At 46.6% G+C, this 23111-nt stretch overlaps 1 protein-coding gene across 4 annotated transcripts in view; it reads left to right on the forward strand.

The window, feature by feature from the left end:
• FAM234B (family with sequence similarity 234 member B) overlaps positions 1–22821 on the forward strand; it is a 40267-nt gene extending 17446 nt beyond the window's left edge. The window contains exons 4-14 of one of the 4 annotated variants that reach the window (XR_011464279.1): positions 2055–2243; positions 3821–3951; positions 8430–8577; positions 8904–9045; positions 10798–10941; positions 11085–11166; positions 12687–12842; positions 15846–15963; positions 18633–18853; positions 19745–19911; positions 22438–22821. Coding sequence is in view for 3 of the 4 variants with exons in the window: in XM_070371119.1 (XP_070227220.1) it covers positions 2055–2243; positions 3821–3951; positions 8430–8577; positions 8904–9045; positions 10798–10941; positions 11085–11166; positions 12687–12842; positions 15846–15963; positions 18633–18853; positions 19257–19592 (1667 nt within the window). In the remaining variant the exon portion in view is untranslated. Of the gene's footprint in view, positions 1–2054; positions 2244–3820; positions 3952–8429; positions 8578–8903; positions 9046–10797; positions 10942–11084; positions 11167–12686; positions 12843–15845; positions 15964–18632; positions 18854–19256; positions 19681–19744 lie in introns of those variants that run through there. The other 3 variants (XM_070371119.1, XM_070371121.1, XM_070371120.1) reach the window with 3 other exon arrangements.
• Positions 22822–23111: the final 290 nt, after the last annotated feature.

The following is a 23111-nucleotide window of genomic DNA, read 5'->3' on the forward strand; positions in this document are numbered from 1 at the left end:
GGAAGAACCTCTAGCCTAGAAATTGACTTATATGGTTGAACTTTAATTGTATATTTTTTCTGCTTATGATTGATCAGCTTTTGAAGTAAAAACTTGCCCCATTCACTTTTTGGAGTTTTTTTTTTTTTTAGTCATTTGGTATTTTGCACGGTTTGCTATATATCAGGACTCAGTCAGTGGTAAGGCCATGAGTTTGGACATAAGATGGACCAGCCTGATTTGGTTATAAATTATAAAAAATAATAATAAAGTGAACACATGGTACTTTGTATGTGCTATGTACTGTTGTATATACATACTATGAATAGATTTGTCCCTCAGTGTTCCTGTAAGTCAGACTAATGTTATTATCCCTATTTGCAGATGGGGAAAACTGAGGCATAGTGAGGTGAAGGAGCTTGCCTGAAGCCCCACAGCTGGCAGTGGTAGAACTGGGATCCAAATTGTACAGCCTGGAGATTCTGGGGAGTTCATGACCTTGACCCTTATGTCAGACTGCTGTGCGTGTAACCCCAGCCAGTGGGTTCAAAGATCTGTGCCACTGGATGTGAGGAGGACTGCGTTTCTTATATGACCTGCTGTGCTCCTTACATAGAGCTGCACTGGTTCTGTTGAGCTAACAAGGAGAGTGGTCTCTGCTTCAAGGAGTCGTGGTCTGGTAGAGAAGGGCTTACCCATCACCACCCAGAAAAAGATGAGTCACAGTTGATGTGGAGTTGGTAGGGACGTGAAGAGGGAAGGACAGCCAAGTCTGTTAATGAGAGAATCTCTGGGAAGTCTGGGAGATAACATGTATTGCCACAATTTACCATGTAAATTGCTGCTTCTAGCAACAAGTTCTGAAAGAGTGAGCCAGTTTGTTACCTGCTTTTAGCTTGTTTGTTTATTTCAATTTTTTGACCACATTATGTGGCATGTGGGATCTTCGTTCCCTAACCAGGCATTGAACCCGTGTCCTCTGCAGTGGAAGCTTGAAGTCTTAACCACTCCACGCCCCCAGTAAGTCCCCTTGGTTGTATATAATTAACAGTTTCAAGGACTAGGTACAGTGAAGCTGTAAAACTTACATGTCCAGTCCTTATTAGCTGTTGCTAGAAATGGGGAAGTGAGTTGGGCCGTCTGCCCGTCCTGAAAGTGAATGTGAAACTGGCAAGAGAGAACACGATGCTTCTGATAGGGTTGCTGCCTAACGTAGAGGATTGTTTGTTAAAGAAGTGAGCTGCATTTATCCTTTATCAGCTGTCCTTGGACCTCAGTACTAAGTTTGCCCAAGTATTCTTGCCTGCTGGGACCAGATCAGCTGAGTCCATGGAACTCTAGACCAGGGGACCTCCTGATATCATCGCTATGTGTCATCTCCGGTTTAGTTTTAAAAAAGATTTTTTTCTGCTCTCAGCATTTGCTAGCAGTGATTACAATTCAGGCACTTTGCTCCCTTCTCTCCACATATTCTACATTGGTCTTAATTTTCGTGTTTTTTGGCCACACCATGCAGCATGTGGGATCTTAGTTGACCAACCAGGGATCGAACCTGCACCACCTGCATTGAAAGTTCGGAGTCTTAACCACTGGGGCACAAGGGAAGTCCCTCGATCAGTCTTGAATTTTTGAGCATAACCTTGCCTTCTGGGTTTTTTGTTTGTTTTGTTTCCAACCACTCCTTTTTCATGTTCTTGATTTTGCTCCTTTTATTCAGAAAGCAGTTGGCTGCTTTTTGTGCCAGGTGCTTTGCAAAGCACTGAGGATGCAAAAATGAATATGACAGGCTTTAGCCTTAAGGATACCCCTGCTTAGCAGGACCAAGGTGACAGACATGTCAATAGACATGTTGTGAGAGTGAAGGCGCGCACAGGTCCCTGGAGGAGGTCACGGCAGCTCACCTTACATGAGAGATGTGTTGCACAGATGTGACAGGTGCCCCGTTCGCAGACCTTTTCCCCAGAAATACGGGAGGGAGCTGAGCACACAGGTCCTTTAGGTTTTCTGGTCCCCTGCTCATATCTCCTTCTCATCTCCTTGGCTTCCTCCCTTTGCTGTCTCTTGTGTGCTTTTAGGTGTCTCAAGACCCCCTGCTGTCCTCGTGTGCCTTTCGGGGATGAACGGCAGCACACTGTGGTCTAGTCCCCTCCCCGAGGAAGCCCGAGATATTACCTGTTTGGATCTGACACCAGGGAACATGGCCAAAACTGTCTGCCTGGTGACAGGGACACACAAGATGCTCAGTGCATTCAACGGGACATCAGGTAAAGATCGTTGGCCACGAGAGGGCCCTGGGAGCCCTCGTCTTCGATTAGAACAGTCCGGTAGGGAAGGGACCGTTCCACTCACCCATGGTGGGAGGTCTGATCTCCTGCTCTGGAAGGTGGATATTAAGGGAAATAAGAGAAAGGGTTTAAGTAGAGTATCACATCCATGGTTCAACCTGTTTGGTGATAGGATAGGGCTAAATTGAGTTATCCAAACAGAAACTGCCCCAGGGCTTTCGGTTTTGAAATAATCTCCCTACTGTGTTCTTTGTACAGAAGACAGTGGAGCTTTGTCTCTTTTGTATTTGATATATAAGGGTTCACATGTGAACTTGGGCATTAACCAGTTAAAAATAGGCCAGTGAAAAAACTTAAGGTTTGTGGAGGCGTGTTGGTTTGGCCTCTTCTCATCTTATTGGATTCAGACATATGTGACAAAAGAGATAGAAAAAAGTCAAGTATTATGAAGGCTCCTTACAGAGTCTTATACTTCTGAAAGGTTGTTGTTGAATCACGCGAATACACCGGGATTCTTGGCCCCCGGAGGAGAAGAATTCAATCCGGGGCCAGAGACGAGGCTTGATCACTCAGAGCTTTTGTGTAATAAAGTTTTATTAAAGTATAAAGGAGATAGAGAAAGCTTCTGACATAGGCATCAGAAGGGGGCAGAAAGAGTACCTGCTTGCTAGTGTTAACAATGAAGTTATATAATCCAAAGAATATCTGGAGGTTGTAAAGACCTCATCAGACCTGCTCCCATAATGTACATTTTAAGATAACACGGTCCTCAGGCAAGATACATCCTTGTAAAGACCAGGTCTACTCCCATAATTAACATTTTAAGATAACAGAAGGTTGAATCCAAAGACTGTCCTTAGGCAGGATACATTATTGGTATATAATCCTAAGGAATGTGGAGAAAGAAAAAAAGTTTGTCTTTTCTTCCTCCTTGAGAATTCCAGACCCCTCTCTCCTTGGGGACCCCTAGACTCCCTATCAACCTGCCTAGGAAACGACTCACTTCCAGCGTGCTCTTAACCTTGGACTCAAATAAAGCTGGATAAGTAGCCTCTCTCCTAGATGTAAAGATTGGAGTCTGGGAATGGGGTTCTTCTGAGTGAAAAAAAACATTTTGCATGTGAGTTAACTCCAGAACTGAAGTCATCTTTTATGGTTTCTCTACTCCTCTGAACATGTGCCAGAAGGAGTGGGTTGGGCTTCTGTTTGGCTGTCCTTGGACAGTTCCTTAGTAGTTGGAATCATATTTAACAGATCAATTCCTCCATTCCAGACAAGGGGGCTTTTCTTTCTTGAACAAACTTCATCATGTCCATATTACCTAAAAAACCCAGGTGTTGGGTTATTATATGGGCTTGATAGCCAGATGCTTGCAGATTTCGGTTCACACTCCCTGCCTTTCTCCCCAGCAAGGTACAAACTAAAGAGAAAAATGTGTAGGAGTTTCTGTCTGTTGCTCAGCTCGTGGAGTCTCTTTTCTGGCCTGGGAGCCTAGCATCTGCCTTTTGCAGAGGCAGAAAGCGCTCATTGTGATCAGCATATTGATCCTTCCCCAGGGAAAGCCATGTGGACTTTAAACCCAAACTACTTATCCAATGGGACCCTGGCCGCCCCAGCCGTGGTACTGCCGGACGTGGATGAAGATGGTGTTAGAGACCTCGTGGTTCTGGCTATTGGGGAGTTGCAGGTATGTGCCATGCTCAGTGGTCCTTGTCTCTTACAGGGAAGGCAACTTTGGTCACTTCCTAGTATCATTATTAGAAACGCTGCTTGAAACCGCCTCATTACAAGGGCTTAGCTTTCAGTAAATTCTCTTTGTGAGATCAGGTGAATAAATTGCTGGTATGAACCCATTCACCTGGTTCCATTGACGTGGAGCCAAATAGGTCTGTGTTTGAATTCCCGCTCTACTGCTCTGTGCTCTTGGTAAACCACAGAGCCTGTCCTAGCTCTGGTTACATCGTATGTAAAGTGGGGATGTTATTCTACTTGCAGGATTGTTATGAAAATTAGAACTAACATATTTCAAATGCCTGGAGTGGTGCCTATTTTTCACCAAGAGTATGTATTGTATTGTTGATTTTGCAGTGGAGCTTTGTCTCTTTGTATTCAACATACAAGGGTTGACATGTGAACTTGGGCATTAACCAGTTAAAAATGTGACAGTGAAGAAACTAAGGTTTGTGGAGGCATGTTGGTTTGGCCTCTTATCATCTTATCACATTTGACATAAGTGACAAAAGGAATGGGAATATATTAATATGTTTAACTTTTATTGCAACTATAAATCAGTGAGACAGACTGATAGAAAGTCCATAGGATATATATATACATATATAAAATTGTAAGTGAAACAAGTAATAACAACAGGGACCAGAAAAAAAAAAGAGTTGTTGTTTAGGCTGTGACTGCAGACTGATTCTGGTACAGTAATCCCTAAATTTTGCTCCTCAATTTTTGCTTTGTTGGAATTCCAGCGCCCGGCAACTAGTTATTCTCTGCACAGATAAAATAATAGTATGTTCCCTAAATCACAGGAAGGAATATATTAATGGCCAGAATTGTCTCAGTTTTAAGTTTTTGTTCCTGAAGCTTTTCTTGGAACTTCTGTCAGACTTTCTCTTAGACTTTTTCTTGGACTGTCTAGCCTGAATCTGCCAGAAAAGTCTCATGGACAGAAGAATTGAAGTATTGGCCAAGAATATTTGTGGACAAATGTGTCTATAGGACATTGTGGCTTATTGTAATTTGACTAGACCTCATGATTTTTGTAATGCATACATGGAATGGAGTTATTAGTACAAAATATGCAAGTGAGATTATTTAGAATGGAATTAAATTTGTCAGTACTTTATGGTTTTTTGTCAAGAGTGCCCTACCAGTCACAAGTTTGAGGAGCCGTGTGCTGGTACCTCAGATGATACTTTATGTTCATGAGATGAGAGAAAAGAAGAGAGATCGTGAGGGAAATTTCCCAAAGATGAGTCACTTTTAGGGGTCCTTTCTGTTTGTTTTTCTTCAGTTGGCCAGTTGGTCTCAGAGAAGATTGAACCAAAATGTCTAGAATTCTGCACATAATCTTTTCATTCTGGTCTCTGTGAATAAAGAGACTGGGGAGTCGGGAACATTTTAACAATTCCATTCATCAGGGAGTGAGTCTCAGAAGGTTCATCTGTCAGGGAGTGGGAAGTATGGGGAATTTAGTTTTTGTTTTTTTGTTTTTTTTAAGGAACTGTGGTTGTTAGCAGAAGCACAGCGAAACCTCAGACAGATTTACATGTCCCGAACAAGGTTATAAATCTTGGCCTTGACTCCTCCGTCTGGCTTCTTGCTGGCCAGCAGCAGGGGACAGGACGATGGTTCGGACCTGACTGAGGGGCCCTCCATGTTGAGGAGGCTCTGTTAGAAGGGTTGACTTCTCACCTGGTCCTACTCTGTGCCTGGTTTTTTTTTGGTGGTGGGGGTAAGGGTGTGGATGTGGACCAGTCTCCATTCTGTCTGGAAAGTGATAGGCAGGAGCAGCAAAATCTTGGAGGAGTGGTGGGTTCAGAGCCGTCGCTTTGTCTTCATACTGACCTTTCTGACTTCTGTACCAGCGACAAAGAACCCGAGGAACACGCTTGCTGTCCGCTGTAGACGTGGAAGGGGGAATGAGGCGTGTCAGGTCTTTGACTTCAAGGGGCGGCATTCTTAGATCTGGGCTTAGAGTGAGGCGGCCTTGGGACGTCTGGACCGGCTGGGGTTAGAGAGCGCATCTGGGCTAGCACGTCAAAGGGAGTGGACCTTGGAAGCCATGACATTAACGCTCTCACACTGCGCTGTAGTCACTGATACACTGTTCCAGACACGTGGGCAGCCATACCCTCTGAGTCCTCAGGCTGATGGCAGTAGCACTGATTTGTGACATAGTTTATTTCATTCTTGGTTCACTCGAAAATTCTGTCTTATGGGTGAGAAATCTGCTTTCTCCTAGCTTCCATTCATTGTGCCCACATCAGCCCCGTAGAACACTCTGAATGAATCTAATCCTCTTCTACATGAACGCTCTTTTGCTGGAAGCCTGGTTCCTCTAAAGCCTGCTACTGTCAAGGCTGAAAAAAAAAGAGGAAGTGTTAGTCACTCAGTCGTGTCTGACTCTTTGTGACCCCATGGACTGTAGCCCACCAGGGTCGTCTGTCCGTGGAATTCTTCTGGCAAGGATACTGGAGTGGACAGCCATTCCCTCCTCTAGGGGATCCTTCCTGACCCAGGGATCGAACCTGCATCTTTTGTGTCTCCTACGTTGGCAGGCAAGTTCTTTACTGTCTTAGCCACCAGGGAAGCCTAAATAGCTAGTTTCTCGTACTGTTCCTCATGTAAAATGATCCAGACCCCTTCTTTCTTGATTTCTTTCATTTTTCACTCCACTTTGTCCATATCTCTTTTATGTGGTACCCATAAATGAAAACAGTATTCTGTTTGTAATATAACCAGTTATATGAAATAAACAAATTGTTACTTCTTCTGATATTGACTCCATATATCTATAAATGCAGCCAAAGATGGTGATAGCCTTCCTGCTTTTGTTTATAATCAGTTAAAACACCCATATCTTTCCCATTACTTCTTTCATTCTTTTTTCCTTCCAGTTTTATTGAGATATAGCTGACATAATAGCACTGTATAACTGATACGTAGCACTGTTTAAGGTGTTACAGCAAAATGAATTGACTTACATACATCATGAAATGATGACCACAAGAAATCTAGTGAACATCCGTTATCATACTGATGCAAAATTAAAGAAATAGAAAAAAATTTTCCTTGTGATGAAAACTCTTAGGATTTATTCTCTTAACTTTCATATATGACTTAAACTGTAAATTATATTTATTATGTTGTACATTACATCTCTAGTACTTATTTATCTTATTCCTGGAGTTTGTCAGTTTCGACCACCTTCCTTCAATGCCCCCTCCTCCCATCGCCTGCCTCTAGTAACCATGAATCTGATTTCTTTTTCTAAGAATTTGTATATAATTAACCTGCAATACTATGTTCGTTCCTGGTGTACATCATACTGATTTGATATTTCTATATATTTCAAAATGATCACCACAGTAAGTCTTGTTACCATGAAATATCCATGTCTTTTAATTAACGGGCCAATTTTTTTCTTCCAGATTTTGACCCACCTTCCAGCCTAAGACTTTTTGGAATTTTCAGTTTGTCATACAGCATACTAGCTATCTCTCTCAGCTTTGTGATAAACCTGAATTCTGTTCATTCATGTCTTTGATAAAAGAATGAATAATAGGAGTAAGATAATAGCTGGGTGAGGTGACATTCCACTAAAACTCCCTCTGGGTTGGCGTTGGCCCCTTCTTGGGGTAACCATATCTCTTTATCTTGTCCATAAGTATTCATGACAATAAACTCAGTGAAAAGCTTTACTGAAATCAAGACAGCAATGTAGTCCTTGTATTTCTCAACCAGTGCCTCTATTCCCAAAAGAAAACCCTCTCGTGCAGGGGTTGGCAAACCGTGGCATGCAGGCCAAGTTTGGCCCACTGTTTGTTTTTGTAAATAAAGTTTTATTGTCATGCCTATTCATTCACATATTGTCTATGGCTGCTTTTACACTAGAGTGGTGGAGTAGAGTAGTTGCTGCAGAAATTACCTGGCTGGAAAAACATAAAATGTTTACTGTCTTGCCCTTCCCAGAAAAGGTTTGCTGATCTCTGCTTGAGAGTGAGGTTGATAGTGGCCAGGCCAGACATGTATGTTATAATGGGAGCACTTGGCCTGCACTGATTCTTGTGGGACCAAATATCGCTGGGAATTTATGGGTATAGGGGTGGGTAGTGACTGGTTGGTCCTGTATGTAGCTCTAGGCTAGAGTTCTATTCTTCAGGAGACTGCTCCTCAGCAATAGCTGTACTTTGGAGAAATTGCCCAAATCACCATGCAGGTGCCCCTGGCTTGTATCTAACAAGGGAATGGGGCATTTGTTTCACTTTCTAACTTCCTGGGAAATACAGCAGGGCAGGTGTGGCCTTGGGCTTTTCAACTTTGGGAGGTGTTTCTGACCCCTTAGCTAACGGGAAGGAATGACTGTGGAGACATGACTTGATTCGGTAACAACAGGGTTTCTGTGGACTCAACCCCGGTCTTTCACTTCATCAGCCAGATCTGTGTTTTCTGCTGGTGTCTGGCCGGACAGGGAGCCCCGTGGGCCGACCTGTGAAGTACAACATCGTGGGAGTGGGCAACCTGATTGGCCCTCAGGTTTACATTACCACCAGCGGGGCCGCCTACATCCTGTTTGGCTTTGGTAAGAAGCGAGGCTCATTTTTGCTGCTCTCCCCATGGGTGTGTGGTGAGGTCTCCCTGGGCGATGGGGAGAAAGCCTGGAGTCTCTGACACCAGCCCTCTGTCACCTCCTCTGCCGGGGACCCCCTGCCACAGGGTATTCACTCTGTTGTCCCTGGCCGCCTTCTCCAATGAGAAGACTGCCCAGCATCTGCTTAGCCACCTCCCTACTGGCTCCCTGTGTGAATCCATCCCTCCGCCCAGGCTCTGGGTCTCCCACGCCTGTCCTCCCCCTGGGAAAGTTCTGTTGAGTTCAGCTTCTCCATGTTGGTTCTTCTGTGCTGTTAGGTAATATCCAGGCTGTCGCCCTGCGGGATATTTTCGTTCAGGCCCAAAATCGAGACAGCTTACCACCTTCCCTGCAGATAGAGGAACCTGAGTGGGAGAAGCGGAGATCCGTCAACCTGTCTGAGCTCATTGATGTTTACAGGTGAGCTCATTGATGTTTACAAGGTGGGCAGCCGCCTGGTCCTGCCATGGTGAGACCTGAGCCCACGCATGCCTGGAATCTCGGTGTCTGGAGGGCTGGCAGACACGTGGGCACAGGTTTGGGGATAAAAATGGTGCCTGGCCTTCATGGACCACCTCCCAATCTGGTTGCGGGGAGTTAGAAGTGCTCTTCTCCTGGCGACCTAATGTGTTGATGTCTGTGTGTGGGTGATCACTTTGCATACAGCGGGCAGAGAAGGGTATTTGTTTGCAGTGGGAGTCAGAGCAGGGCAGTTGAGACTGGGGAACCTCAGGTAGGGAAATGGATTTATTTAACAGAACTGCTTGTAAAACTCTGCTGAAGGATCAGCCCTGCTGCATTCCTGAGTTTTTCTCTTAAAGAATCATTGTGGCAGAGGCAAAAATAACAGCCATGAAATCTTTTTTTGTTTTTTGTCCCTCATTTTTTTCCTAACTAAAAGCATGTTATTTGTCATATGCAGTGGATGTTATCCATTTCACCCTGGGCTTGTGTAATAATTATCTTTGTTATTTTTCTACCAGAAGCTTCAGATCGCCTTCTAGCATTTTCTTTGTTGTTTAGTGCTAAGTTGTGTCTGACTCAGTCCTATCCAACTCCTTGAAACCCCATGGACTGTAGCCCACCAGGCTCCTCTGTCCATGGGATTTCCCAGGTAAGAATACTGGAGTGGGTTGCCATTTTCTTCTCCAGGGCATCTTCTCGACCCAGGGGTTGAACCCATGTCTCTTGCATTGCACGTGGGTTTTTCACTGCTGAGCCACTGGGGAAACCCAGCATTTTCTTAGGCAGCATCATATTGTGTCAGTGTATTTGACAGATGTTAAATAGAGTGGTCCTAGTTGTACAAAGGAAGAAATATTGAGCTGGTCAAACAGTTCATTTGAGTTTCCCCTTAAGATCTTACAGAAAAACCCAAATGAACTTTTTGACCAACCCAATAATTTGATGAAGTGTCGAGTGTGAGCTGGTGCTGAAACTCCAATATTCTGGCCCCTTGACAGGAGAAACCAGCTCATTAGAAAAGACCCTGATGCTGGGAGAGATTGAGGGCAGGAGGAGAAGGGGGTGACAGAGAATGAAATGGTTAGATACCATCACTGATTCAGTGGACATGAGTTTGAGCAAACTCCAGGAGATGCTGAAAGACAGGGAAGCCTGGCATGCTGCAATCCATGGGATCACAGAGTCGGATACAACTTAGTGACTGAACAACAACAACGACGAGAGTATGAGCTGTTGTCCAAGCTTAATGACAGTTTCAGGCATCCTGTCCCGACCTCTGGCTCCTTCCCTGTGATTGTTCTCAGCTCTGTTATCTTTCCAGAACATGCAATGTGAGGGGCACTTTTCTTGTCTTTTCCTTCTGAAATTGCGTAAATTTTCTAGGGCTCCTTGATTTCTAAAGAAACCAGGAAAAAGAGATTCAACTGAAACAGCAAGAGTGCCCCTCTTTAAAAAAAAATTTTTTTTTTGGCTACACCATGTAGCATGTGGGATCTCACTCCCCCTCTCAGGGAGTGAACACATGTTGCCTGCATTTTAAGCATGGAGTCTAAACCACTGGACCACCAGGAAAGTCCCAAGACAAGATACTGCTAGGAGACTAATGCAAGGGTCTGTACAGACATCTGGACTTAGAGGATTAGCCAGAATATGTGGGTAGGAATTTCACCCCAGCCTGAGACTTTCGGGGTCTCTCGTTTAACTCAGCGATGGGGTGGAGCTCCTCCAGATGGTGAAGGCGCCGGATTCCAACAGCAGCAACCTCCTGATCACAACCACACAAGGCCTCGTCCTGCTTCGGGGGCAGAACCTCACCCCTTCCTGGGTCTTGGGCCTCCAAGGCCTGCACAGGTTAGTGATGTACTCCTACTCACTCAAAACCGCCTGGAACCATTGCTTGATGTTAATATCTGGAGCTGGTGCAAGGGGAGGAGGGTCCCATTCTCCCCTTCTGGTCCTTCACTTCCCATCACTCACATTGCTCTCACTTGCAGCCAGCCTACTCCGGGGTATTTCACGGATGATGAGACGATAGATTTCCTTCTTCAGATACCGAATGGAGTTGGGATGAAAAAGGTAAAACCTGGGGATGAAGATCAAGTCAGAACATATATCCAGGATGAACTTGGTGTCCAGGCCTGCACTTGGCATCATGAAAGATAGAAAGAACCTGAAAACACGGTCCCTTCCTTCCAAGAACTCCAAGTGTAGCTGCGTGGGTGAAATGAACAGTCACAATGCAGTGCTAACGTCTACAGCAGCAGAAGCTTTTCTCGATGCCCTGCTCCTTGTGTAGCAGTTCCTTGTGGATTCTCAGTGTCCATGTGCTTTCTGAAGTCTCTTGCTGGGGAAAGGCTGGTATCAATAAATGTACCACTTCAGTTTATATACTGAGATTTCAGAGAAGGTGGGCCAGCTGGGGCGGTGGATTGTCATGGAGGACTTCATGAAGGGGGGAAAGGTGATCAGGGCCTGGCAGTTGAATTGCATTTCTAGAAGAGGGGCAGATCCACTCAGGAGCTCCAGAGGCCCTGAGATGGATGGTGGCGTGTATTCCAAGGTCACCAATGTTGTTGTTTGGTTGCTAAGTCGTGTCTGACTCTCTGTGACCCCATGGACTGTAGCCTGCCAGGCTCCTCTATCCATAGGATTTCCCAGTCAAGAATACTGGAGTGGGTAGCCTTGTTTTCCTGTAGGGGGTCTTCCCGACCCAAGGATCAAACCCAAGTCTCCTGTGGCTCCTGCATTGTAGGCAGATTCTTTGCCCGCTCAGTCATCAGGGAAGTCCCTGGGATTTTGGCAAATGAGAAGCTGTTTTGTTCTAGAACTGTGAGATATGAGGGATTTGGGGTGATGAGCAAATATACATGCAGCCAGGAATTTCGAATTCCCCTTAATTATCTTTTGAGAGATACAACTGAGTGAGTTTTCTCTTATTTATTTTTTGCCTGTTCAGAGTTTGCTCTTTTAAATTTGAGGCTCCCCTTGGTCTGAGCTGCACCTGCCAGGATGCACGTGGCAGAGTCAGGGGATAGGATGAGCTGTCACCTGATCGTGTTCTCCTAACTGTGGTTGGCCATGGTCACCAGCAGGAAGGGACAGAGACGAGGCGTTGGTTTTAGCTCCTCCACAGCAGAATAGCTGCTCTGCCCAGGACCTCCCCAAGTACAGAGTAATCGGTGTCACTTCCTGTCTCTGAGCCTCTGTTTCCTCATCTGACGACGAGAGGAGGCCTTGATGATTTATAATGTCCCTTCCCACCGGGAATCCTGCAGTCCTTTGGGCTCCGTCTAGACTTATGGTTGTTGTTGTTCAGTTGCTAAGTCATGTCCGAATCTTTGTGACCCCATGGACTGCAGCACATCAGGACTCCATGTCCCTCTCTGTCTTCCAGAGTTTGCCCAAGTTCATGTCCTTGTCCAGACTCCTGGACCTAGTTACGTAATGCTCCCTGAACACCCCATTGTTTGCATCTGGTTTAAGCTCTGTTAATGTATGTGGTGTTTGCGTGTCTGTGGGTTTTTGTCTGGTTTTGTGTCTGTGCGTTTTGCTGTCTGTCTGAGGATGGGTCGTACTCATCGCCTTCTCTTCTGCAGGTGATGGTGGTGGATGGAGACTCTGGCCTGGTCACGTGGAGTTACAGCATCCCGTGTCACATGAAAGAAACTCCCGCCACGTCAGCAGCCACTGTGGAGCAGAAATCTGTCTTCCTCTTCTGGGCTGAAGGGCTGTCAGCTGCATCGCCCAATCCCGTGAGTGAGCCTAATGTCAGATGGCACCTGCTCTTGAAGCTGACTGGGTCTGGAGGTCTTATTAGACCTGCTGTCTTCCGAGCGGTTGTGGGTAGAGACAGTGGCCTGGATGGGTGGGAAGCCCAGAAGGGAGGGCGTGTGTGTGTGCATGAGGCTGATTCGCTTCACTGTGCAGCAGAAACCATCTCACTGTTGTGAGGAAACCACGTTGTTGTTTCTAGTCGCTAAGTCATCGCTGACTCTCTCCATCGGCTGAAGATGAAGGTTCCCCTGGGGGTTCACGGGAGAGACGTTCTGATGTGCAGAAGGCAGATTTGAGAACAGATTTCTTTTTGATTCAATTACTTACTTAATTTTTGGCTGTGTCGGGTCTTTGTTTCTGTGTGGGCTTTTGTCCAGTTGGAGCGAGTGGGCGCTACTCTCTCGCTGCAGTGGCTCCTCTTCTTGCAGGGCACGGGCTCTAGGGTGTACGGGCTTTAGTAGCTGCAGCACGTGGACTCAGTAGTTGTGGTTCCCGGGCTCGAGAGCACAAATTCAGTAGATGTGGTGCATGGGCTCAGTAGTTACTGCACTCTGGCACGTGGGATCTTCCCAGACTAGGGATCGAACCCACATCTCCTACACTGGCAGGCACATTCTTCACTTCTGAGCCACCAGGGAAGCCCTGAGAACATCTTCAGTACTATCCTGAGGGGCTTTAATGGGGTTGAGGAGATGGGGGTGCTGCCTCTGCCAGGTGCCAGGGGGTTTTGAGTAAGACTCACTCTGATTTAGTTCAGTTAAACCCAAGTTGACCAGCACCTACTGTGTGCCAGGGACCTCAGGGTAGACTGGGGACAGTGCAGCCTTCTGGAGGACGAGCAGATGATCGTGGGTGAGGGGAGCCTGACGGAGGGGGAGTCCTGCATTCATCAGCCATGCACTCTAGAACTTAACCTTTTCTGAGTCTCACGCTCTTTATCCGTTAATGCAGATGCTAATATAGTCCCTCGCTTTAGGATCAGATTTCCATTGATGATTGTCCTAACTTTGAAGTTCCCTGACGGATGACCGTGGACATTCTACTTAACATTTAACTTCCTGGTTTCCTCACTTAATAAAATGAGGGACTCAGACCAGATGACTCTCAAATGTAAGCGTCTACAAATAAGCACAAAACAAAAGCAGGCTACAAATGCTCTAAGGGGATGCAGCTACAAAGTTTAGATGGAAGCACAAAAGGAGGAGGGTCTTCGTTTTGTGGAGGGGGTCGGCGATTAGGGAGCTTTTCCCACAAGAGATGACATCGAGTTGGAGACCTCGTGACAAGTGTTTTAATGTGGAGGTGGCTCTTGAGGATGATGTCCAAGGGGAAATGAAATTGGCCAAGGACAGGTAAAGCCTGTGAAGTGTGAGCTTGTTTCACAGACCTTCTTGGAGCATGGATGTGCAGGCACATAATCATAGGAGGCTGGGAAAGGCTGATTTAGGTTACATGGTGTAAGACCTTGGTTTTCACATGAAGGAGTTTGGGCTCCATTCTGTAGGCAGTGAGGAGGGACTTTCTTTCTTTTTTTTTAAACTTCTAATTTTATATTGGAGTGGCGCTGATATAAATAAATTTAGTATAATATAAAGAGCCCACCTGCTAATGCAGGAGATGCGAGACCCGGGTTCGATCCCTGCTGGAGAAGGGCACAGCAACCCACTCCAGTATTCTTGCTTGGAGAATCCCACGGACAGAGAGGAGCCCTGGCGGACTACAGTCCATGGGGATGCAGAGAGTGGGATTCGACTGAGCAGCTAACACTTTCACTTTCACATAGTTGATTAATGTGTTGGTATCAGGTGTACAACAGAGAGATTCAGTTATATATATACATGTATCTCGTCTTTTTCAAATTCTCTTCCCATTTAGGTTGTTACAGAATGTTGAAGAGTTCCCTGTGCTATACTGTACACCCTTGTTGGTTATCCTTTTTTTTTTTAATAACTTTTTATATTGGCGTATAGCCAGTTACCAGTGTTGTGATAGTTTCAGGTGGACCACAAAGGGACTCTGCCATACATGTTATCCATTTTAAATATGGCAGTGTGTACCTGTCAGTCCCAAACTCCCTAACTATCCCTTCCCCCTAGCCTTCTCCCCTGGTAACTTAGGTGTCTGTGACGTGAATAGGCTATTTTCTTGTCATGTGAGTTGTCCATGGTGTGGGATTCTGGATACGGGAAATCCCTCTTACGCTTTGTGGGTACTGGTGGGAACGGGGTTGTGAGCTTCCCGCCCAAATGACCCCCGCCTGCTGACAGTGGAGGAGCAGGGCTGACAAGGGGAGGCACTGGGTAACCCATTCAGGGGGTTCCTGTGCTCTACAGCCTTGTGTCTGCAGAATATCAACCTTGCATGGAGTCAGATGGTGAAGAAAGTTCCGATGTGCATTGCTTCTGCCTTAGGGGGTCAGGAGACTGACACTGAGATCTTGGGATTTTTGTTTTTGTAATTAGTGAGTGTCTGATCCATGTCTTAGTTATTTCAGGAATAGATAAGATTTTTATGATTTTCTTTTTTTTTTTAGCTTGACACTTGCAGTTGGCTTTGCTATCCTGTGAAAGCAGGAGTCTTTGGTTCACCGTGTTTTTATAAGCAGGCTTTCCCTTGACAAAGCCCCTCCTGCTGCCGGGAAAGAACCGTTCCTGATACTCCCAGAGGCACCAGACTGAGGGCGCCATCATTTTCTCTCCTGGGGCATGCCTATTTTCTTTCTTCCTTTCTTTTTCCTATGAGGGAGAAAGCATTTTCCAGCTCTGGTGGTTTGATGAAGTTAGTGTTTAGTCAGTGTTTTGAGATTTGAAATGACATGTCTCTCGTACGTGGAGTTTCTCTCACACACACCTTGGTGTGGGATCTGGTCTTGGCCTCATAAGGCATGAGTAACCCCCACTGTCTCTGCCGTCCTTTCATCTGAGCAACGTTGTACGAGGGAGAGTGGACTGACCTTTGCTCTCCCTGCTTCTCATTGTCAGGATGTCGTCCTGGGAACCGAGCCACCCAGCCTTCACCACCTCTACCTCCTGCATCCCACCTTCCCCTCCATCCTCCTGGATCTGGCCAATGCCACAGGCACTGTGACCGCTTCAGAGGGTAAGTCCCTGGGGGTGATGCAGAGGAGGGGAGGGGAGGTGCTGGCCAGGTGAGGGGGATGAGGGTGTGTGCTGTGGATGAGAGCAGGACTCTAAGTTGTTCAGTTGCTAAGTTGTGTCCAACTCTTTGCGACCCCATGGACTGCAGCACACCAGGCCTCCCTGTCCATCACCAACTCCGAGTTTACTCAAATTCACGCCCACTGAGTCGGTGATGCTCTGCAACCATTTCCTCCTCTGCTGCCCTGTTCTTCTACCCTCAATCTTTCCCAGCATCAGGGTCTTTTCCAGTGAGTCGGCTCTTGGCATCAAGTGGTCAAAGTATTAGAGCTTCGGCTTCAGCATCAGTCCTTCCAGTGAATATTGAGGACTGATTTCATTTAGGATTGACTGGTTTGATCTCCTGGTTTGATCTCACTGGTTTGACTCGGTGTGCCCTGAGCGGCTCCCTGCATTGAGCGGCTCCCTGCATTTCCCTTGGTACCATGGTGCCTGGGGCCACTGCCCAAGAGCGCCCTCTGGGGTTGTACCTGACTCACAGGGTGAGGACCCACAGTCCCCAAACATGCTAGAATGCTAGAAGCTATGGGGCAGTGCTATCCCATCCCCAAGGGTTCAGGGAGCTAATGTTTCAGCAGCCGTTTACCAATCATCAGCTGTGGGCCAGGCACTGCGCCCAGTGCTGGGAATACAAATCAGAGTAGTTTCTCAACCCTGTAGGAGCTTAGGAGCCAGAACTCACTGCAAAGGATAAAACAGAGGCAGGATATTTCCTCAGGGCCTTTGTTTAGGCTCAGTGCATGCTCAGTCATGTCCGATTCTTTGCGACCTCATGGACTGTAGCCCTCCAGGCTCCTCTGTCTATGAGATTTGCCAGGGAAGAATACTGGAGTGGGTTAGGCTCAGTAGAGACTTTCTTACTGCACATGCCCAGTGCATGGAAACTGGAGCCAAGAGGAAAAGGGAAGAAAAATCACCTTCAATCTGACCACTCATAACCACTAACATTTGCAAGTGTTCTATTTCATGTTGTTCAGTTGCTGAGTTGTGTCCAACTCTTTGCGACCCCATGGCATACAGCACACCAGGCCTCCCTGTCCATCACCAACTCCCAGAGTTTGCTCAAATTCATGCCCACTGAATCAGTGATGCTATGCAACCATTTCATCCTCTGCTGCCCTCTTCTACCCTCAATCTTTCCCAGCATCAGGGTCTTTTCCAGTGAGTCAGCTCTTGGCATCAGGTGGTCAAAGTATAGGAGCTTCAGCTTCAGCATCAGTCCTTCCAATGAATATTGAGGACTGATTTCATTTAGGATTGATTGGTTTGATCTCCTTGGAGTCCAAGGGACTCTCAAGAGTCTTCTCCAATACAATTGAAAAGCATCAGTTCTTTGGTGTTCAAACCTTCTTTATGGTCCAGTTCTCACATTTCATACGTGACTACTGGAAAAACCATAGCTTTGACAGTGCTGACCTTTGTCAGCAAAGTGATGTCACTGCTTTTTAATACACTGTCTAGGTTTGTCATAGCTTTCCTTCCAAGGAGCAAGGATCTTTTAATTTCATGGCTGCAGTCACTGTCCACAGTAATTTGGGAGCCCAGGAAAATAAAATCTGTCACTGCTTCCACTTTTTCCCCTTCTTTTTGCCATGAAGTGATGGGACCAGATGCCATGATCTTACTTTTTTTAATGTTGGGTTTCAAGCCAACTTTTTCACTCTCCTCTTTCAGCCTCATCAAGAGGCTCTTTAGCTCTTCTTTGCTTTTTGCCATTAAGGTGTCATCTGCATATCTCAGGTTATTGATATTCCTCCCAGCGGTCTTGATTACAGATTATGATTCATCCAGCCTGGTATTTTGCATAATGTACTCTGCATATAAGTTAAATAAGTAGGGTGACAGTATACAGCCTTACTATACTCCTTTCCCAATTTTGAACCAATCATTGTTCCAGTGAACATTACATACTGGTAATTAAGAATCAAGACCATTTTTATTGCAACACCTGGTTTATAGAGGCAGAATAAACACTAACTTGGTACATAGCTTAGGCCACGAGGTACTGACAGTCTAGGAGTTACCAGAATTTCTAGTTTGTTGTGCTCCCTTTTCTACCACAGTTGGCCAGTCCCCTCACTTCCTGATCTTGGGCTTTCTCAGAAGTAGCTTTGGGACTTACCTGGTAGCTCAGTGTAAAGAATCCACCTTGAAATGCAAGGGACATGGGTTCGACCCCTGGTCAGGGAACTAAGATTCCACATGCCACAGAGCAGCTAAGCCTGTGTGCCACGACTACTGAAGTCTGTGCGCCACAACTAGAGAGTCCATGGGCCACAACTGGAGAGTCTGTGTGCTGCAGTGAAAGATCCCACGAGACGCAGTGAAGATCCAACGCAGCCAAAATAAATCAATTACTAAGTGAAAAAAGGTAGCCACTTTGGAGAAGCCAGGTACAGAGACAGAGAGTTTGCCGCTCTGCTGGCCAGCAGCTGCTCACCAGCATGCACCCATTGTCTAGTCGGTACCTTGTGTTGATTAGCGCTCAGTAAACGTCTTGTATGAATCAGCAGAGGAGGAAATAAGCGAATGAGTCTTGAGCCCAGCCACTCTCCTGTGAGTCCAAGTCTTCTGTCCTCATTGACTGCTCTCCTTTGTATCCTTCCTCAGTTGGGATCAACGACCTGTGGAAAGATGCCTTTTACGTTACCAGGACCACAGGGCCCAGCTCTGAAGGGCACCCGGCACCCCTGGTGGTCAGCAAGCTCAGTCTGCGGTGGGCGCTGATGGAAGGCCAAATGGTCCAGCTGGAGGAGACCACCCCCAAAATCGGCCGTGGAGAGCTGCGCAGATTCCTCTCGAGGATAAAGTTTGTCGACTCTCCCTACCAGGTGACAAGCTTGGGAAAGAAATTGTGTGGTTACTCTTGAGGGTGAAGGGCAAACACAGCCAACTCCAAGTCTGCTCTTTAGAAGGTCAAGTGTGCGGGTGGGCACCTTCTTGAGTTGCTGGGTATCAGGAAACAGCTGTTTTAGACCAGCATTATTTTGTAGGGGTGAGTGATGACCTTGAACTATATTGCTTGGTTGTTCTGAGCTGGAAATGGTACCCTCTCTCTTAAAGGAGACATTTGGAAGTGGGGAGTCATGGCTTTTACTGTTACTCCGGGTCTTTCCTGGGTAAGGCTGGTGATGCCAGCCTTGTGCAGGGCTTGTGGCAGTTACCTACTGTGAAGAACTCTTATTGTTGTTGTTGAATTGCTAAGTTGTGTCTCTTTGACCACATGAACTGCAGCATGCCAGGCTTCCCTGGCCTTCACCATCTCCTGGAGTTTGTTCAAACTCATGTCCATTGAGTCAACGATGCCATCCAACCATCTCATCCTCTGCTGGCTTCTTCTCCTCCTGCCCTGAAGTCTTTCCCAGCATCAGGGTCTTTTCCAGTGAGTTAGCTCTTCACATCATGTGGCCAAAGTATTGGAGCTTCACCTTCAGCATCAGCCCTTCCAATGAATATTCAGGGTTGATTTCCTATAGGACTGACTGGTTATTTTGCTCAAAATGCACCTCCTGCCCTCCTCAATACGACAGCCTAGTTCAATGTTCAAGAATGTATCGTGGAAAAAGATAAGGTCTCTGGGCCTTTCTGGAGGGATACTTGTAAACTCTGGAGGCTAAGACAAAAGGATAGGGAAATAGAGGGATATTCTGACCTTGAGAGCCCTTCCATGTCTCTACCATGAAAAAAATTAAAGTCACTGATTCGTGCCCTTTTCTCCCTAGATCTAGGCTGCTGGACTCTGCAGTTCCAGAAGAAGTGAACGGAGTGTCACTGTCCCTCCCCAGCGGGTGTAAACATAATTCTTTGGAGAGGAGGACTTCTGTCACCCCTTTCCACCTCCTCTGCGTGACCATCGCCAGGCACTTGGAAAGGCACTTGGAGTTCTTTGGTAACAGCACCACCTGTTCGGCTGGGGTGTCTTACCTGCGTGCCCGACCCCTGGATTAACCCCTTCTCCTAGGCACTCTGTGTGGATAGTTGGGAACTGTGAATCTTACTGTTTTATTTTTTGTATGTCTAATTTATGAACCCTGGCTGGGAAATTCCAGGGAAGTTCTTCCTGGAACGTTTTGCTGTGCCTAACGCCCTGAGCGTGCATTTGTGTGTTCGTGTGGTGATGAAGTCTTCTCTAGATACGCACATCCTAAGCTCCCAGGGACCCAGGTTTTCATCCGTCTGAAACACATCTTGTTGGTTTGGGTCCTCTTGAGACAGGTCGCCGACCTCTGACTTGGAGGGCCCCTCAGCCTCTCTCCCCTATTCTCCCCTGGCTGGTACCTCGCCTGCCCCCTGACCTTGGCAGCAGCAAGAAAGACTGACGTGGGGGTAGCACGAGCCAGCCAGAATTCTCATTTCTTCCTCGTCTTACGCTTCCTATCTTGTCTCCTCACATATTCCTTCTCTCTAGATGTAGTGACCATAACAATTAACCCTGATTGGTGTGAGGTGATACCTCATTGTAGTTTTGGTTTGCATTTCTCTAATAATGAGTGAGGGCTTCCCCAGTGGCTCAGAGGTTGTTGAGCATCTTTTCACGTGTTTATTGGCCATCTGTATGTCTTCTTCCTGGGAAAGACTGAAGGCAAAAGGAGAAGGGGACGGCAAAGGATGAGATGGTTAGATAGCATCACCGACTCAATGGACATGAATTTGAGCAAGGAGATAGTGGAGGACAGAGAAGACTGGTGTGCTGTAATCCATGGGATTGCAGAGAGTCAGACACGACTTAGCAACTGAACAACAATAACATATCTTCTTTGAAGAAATGTCTGTTTGGGTCTTCTACCCGTTTTTGATTGGGTTGTTTTTGTGCTGTTGAGCTGTGTGAGCTGCTTATAGATTTTGGAGATTAATCCTTTGTCAGTTGCTTTGTTTGCAATAATTTTCTCCCATTCTGACTATCGGAAGGGGAGCAAAAGTGGTTTAAATACCCCCTCCCCTTCCCCCCACCCCCTCCGCCATCAAGGCCCAGAGGTTACGTCTCAGTTGATATTGTTCTGCCAGTCATGGTCATTGTTATCATGTTTACTTCAGATGTGCTTATGTGTATGCCATCCTCAGCTTAGAGGAAAACTCAAGCCAGGAACGACTGAGGCAGGCAGCCTCAGCCCCCTTCATCTCCACTCTGCTTCCTCAGCATCTTCTCCTCCTGGGCATCTTCCTTTCTGCTCTTTTATTCAGGGAAATTTCTGCTCTGCTTGCACGAGAGCCAAGCTGCTTCTGGACTTTGACTCTGGCTCCTTGAGCCCAGCATGCAACCACTCTGCCGTGTACACTCCTCCTCCTTGCAGAGCCCTTGAAGCAGAGTATTTTGAGAAAATGTCTCTGTAAATACTATAGCTTTTATAAGTGGTGAAATTCTTTAGAGTTATCTCTAGCGCTTACTCTTCCTCCTTCTGTATGAATACGTTACTTTATCAGGTTCTCTGTTAAACGTCTAGACCATTGTTCATACAGCAGGGAGTCCCACATGAGCCGGAGGAGAGCCACTTTTGTTCTGGAATAATTTTGATAAGTCATCCCTGAGTACACTCAGGTTCTCTCGTGACTTAAACCTGTGTCTTTTTAGCTTGTGTTAATAGATTACTCGACTTTAGAGATTACAGAAAATTGGGATGCCAGATTTAAAGGGATATGTCTGAATTGCCCACTGGTAGGCATTGTGACCTAACAGAAGTTGGTAGCCAGAGCTCTAAGCCACCATGGTGCCCAGCCTGTAGACTGGTCTTTTAACCAGGTTTCTGCCCTCTCATCCCCTCTGCCTTAAGTCCCTGAAAGCAAATTTGGTTCTACCTTGAAAGGCATGTGTGGGTCCAGCTTATTGTAAACTTAGGGGAACAATTAGAAGACATCCAGGAGCATGGGATTGATTCCAGATTCACTTCTAGGGTTTGAATCTGCCTGGCTAGAAGGGTGTAGGATCAAGTTTGGTCTAGGAGAGAATCCTAAGGACTAATTCAGTCAGCTGAATACCTAAAGCCTGAGTGGCCATCCTATGGCCCGGGGCTGGGCCACCTGGTGCCCTGCCCCATGAAGGCTTACTGGGAAGCCACCCACTTTAGGCAAGAGTCAAATGCAGAGTTGTTTACTGAGGATCTGGTTTGAGAGGGACTGTTGAGGGCAGAAGACTGTATTTATGTTGGGCGTGTCCCAGAAACACATCAGTAGCAGTCAGGGGAAAAAAAGTCCCTAAATTCTTTGCGGTGTGTTTGCAAAACAACTTAACATAGACTGTTTTGACCCTGATCATTTTGAATCTCTCTCTGGCTAAAACAGCAGGACACAGGTTTCCTCTTTCTCTTGCAGCCAGTACAGTGGGGTGTACATAGTGGATAAAGATCGAGGAAGCTTCATCTGACCGGTGTGGGTGCTGGGCTGTTGTCAAACATGTCCCTGAACTTCCCTCTCTTCTCAGGCAACCCCCTGACCAGACGTCTAAGACAGGAAGGGCTCCTCTCCTCCCCTGAGCTCCACTTGGGGTGCCAGCAGAGCCCATCAACCACTACTTAGAAACGGTACTGACTTCTGAGAACACAAGGCTGTTCCTTCTCCCAGCACCTCCTTTTTACATCCCTTATGAACCCTCCACCCTAGATAACATCTTCCCCACCATCCCCCTTCCAGAGGGTCTCTGCCACCTTTCCTCGTGTGGTCCAGTGGCTTCCCCTCCCCACCCCCGCCCCTTCAAATGTGAATGGCCATCCTTAGTACCCGTGTTTAAGGAGAGCCGGCTGGTACGTTGTCAGGAAGCACTATTTAAAATGTGAATTGTTACAGAACAAATAAACAGTGTATAGGAGCATACGTGTGTGCCGCTCACATTTTTTCCAGCCGTCAAGGATGGTGTGTTCTCCTTGATGGAAGAGGGAAGGGGCGAGGCGGTGGATGTGAGCCGGAGGCTCAGAGAGGAGTGTCAGCTGCAGCCTGATCTCTGGGGAAGCGTCCCTTGGTTTCTCCACTGGAGAACCGCTGTCCTGTCCTCATGGTCTCGGTGGGCTGGATTTTTGTTTTTGTTTTGCTGCACCCACTGCTTGTTGGATATCTCAGTTCCCTGACCAGAGACTGAACCTAGGCCATGGCACTGAAAGC

Source organism: Bos mutus, chromosome 5, assembly GCF_027580195.1.
Source record: "Bos mutus isolate GX-2022 chromosome 5, NWIPB_WYAK_1.1, whole genome shotgun sequence".
NCBI classification, from domain to species: domain Eukaryota; kingdom Metazoa; phylum Chordata; class Mammalia; order Artiodactyla; family Bovidae; genus Bos; species Bos mutus.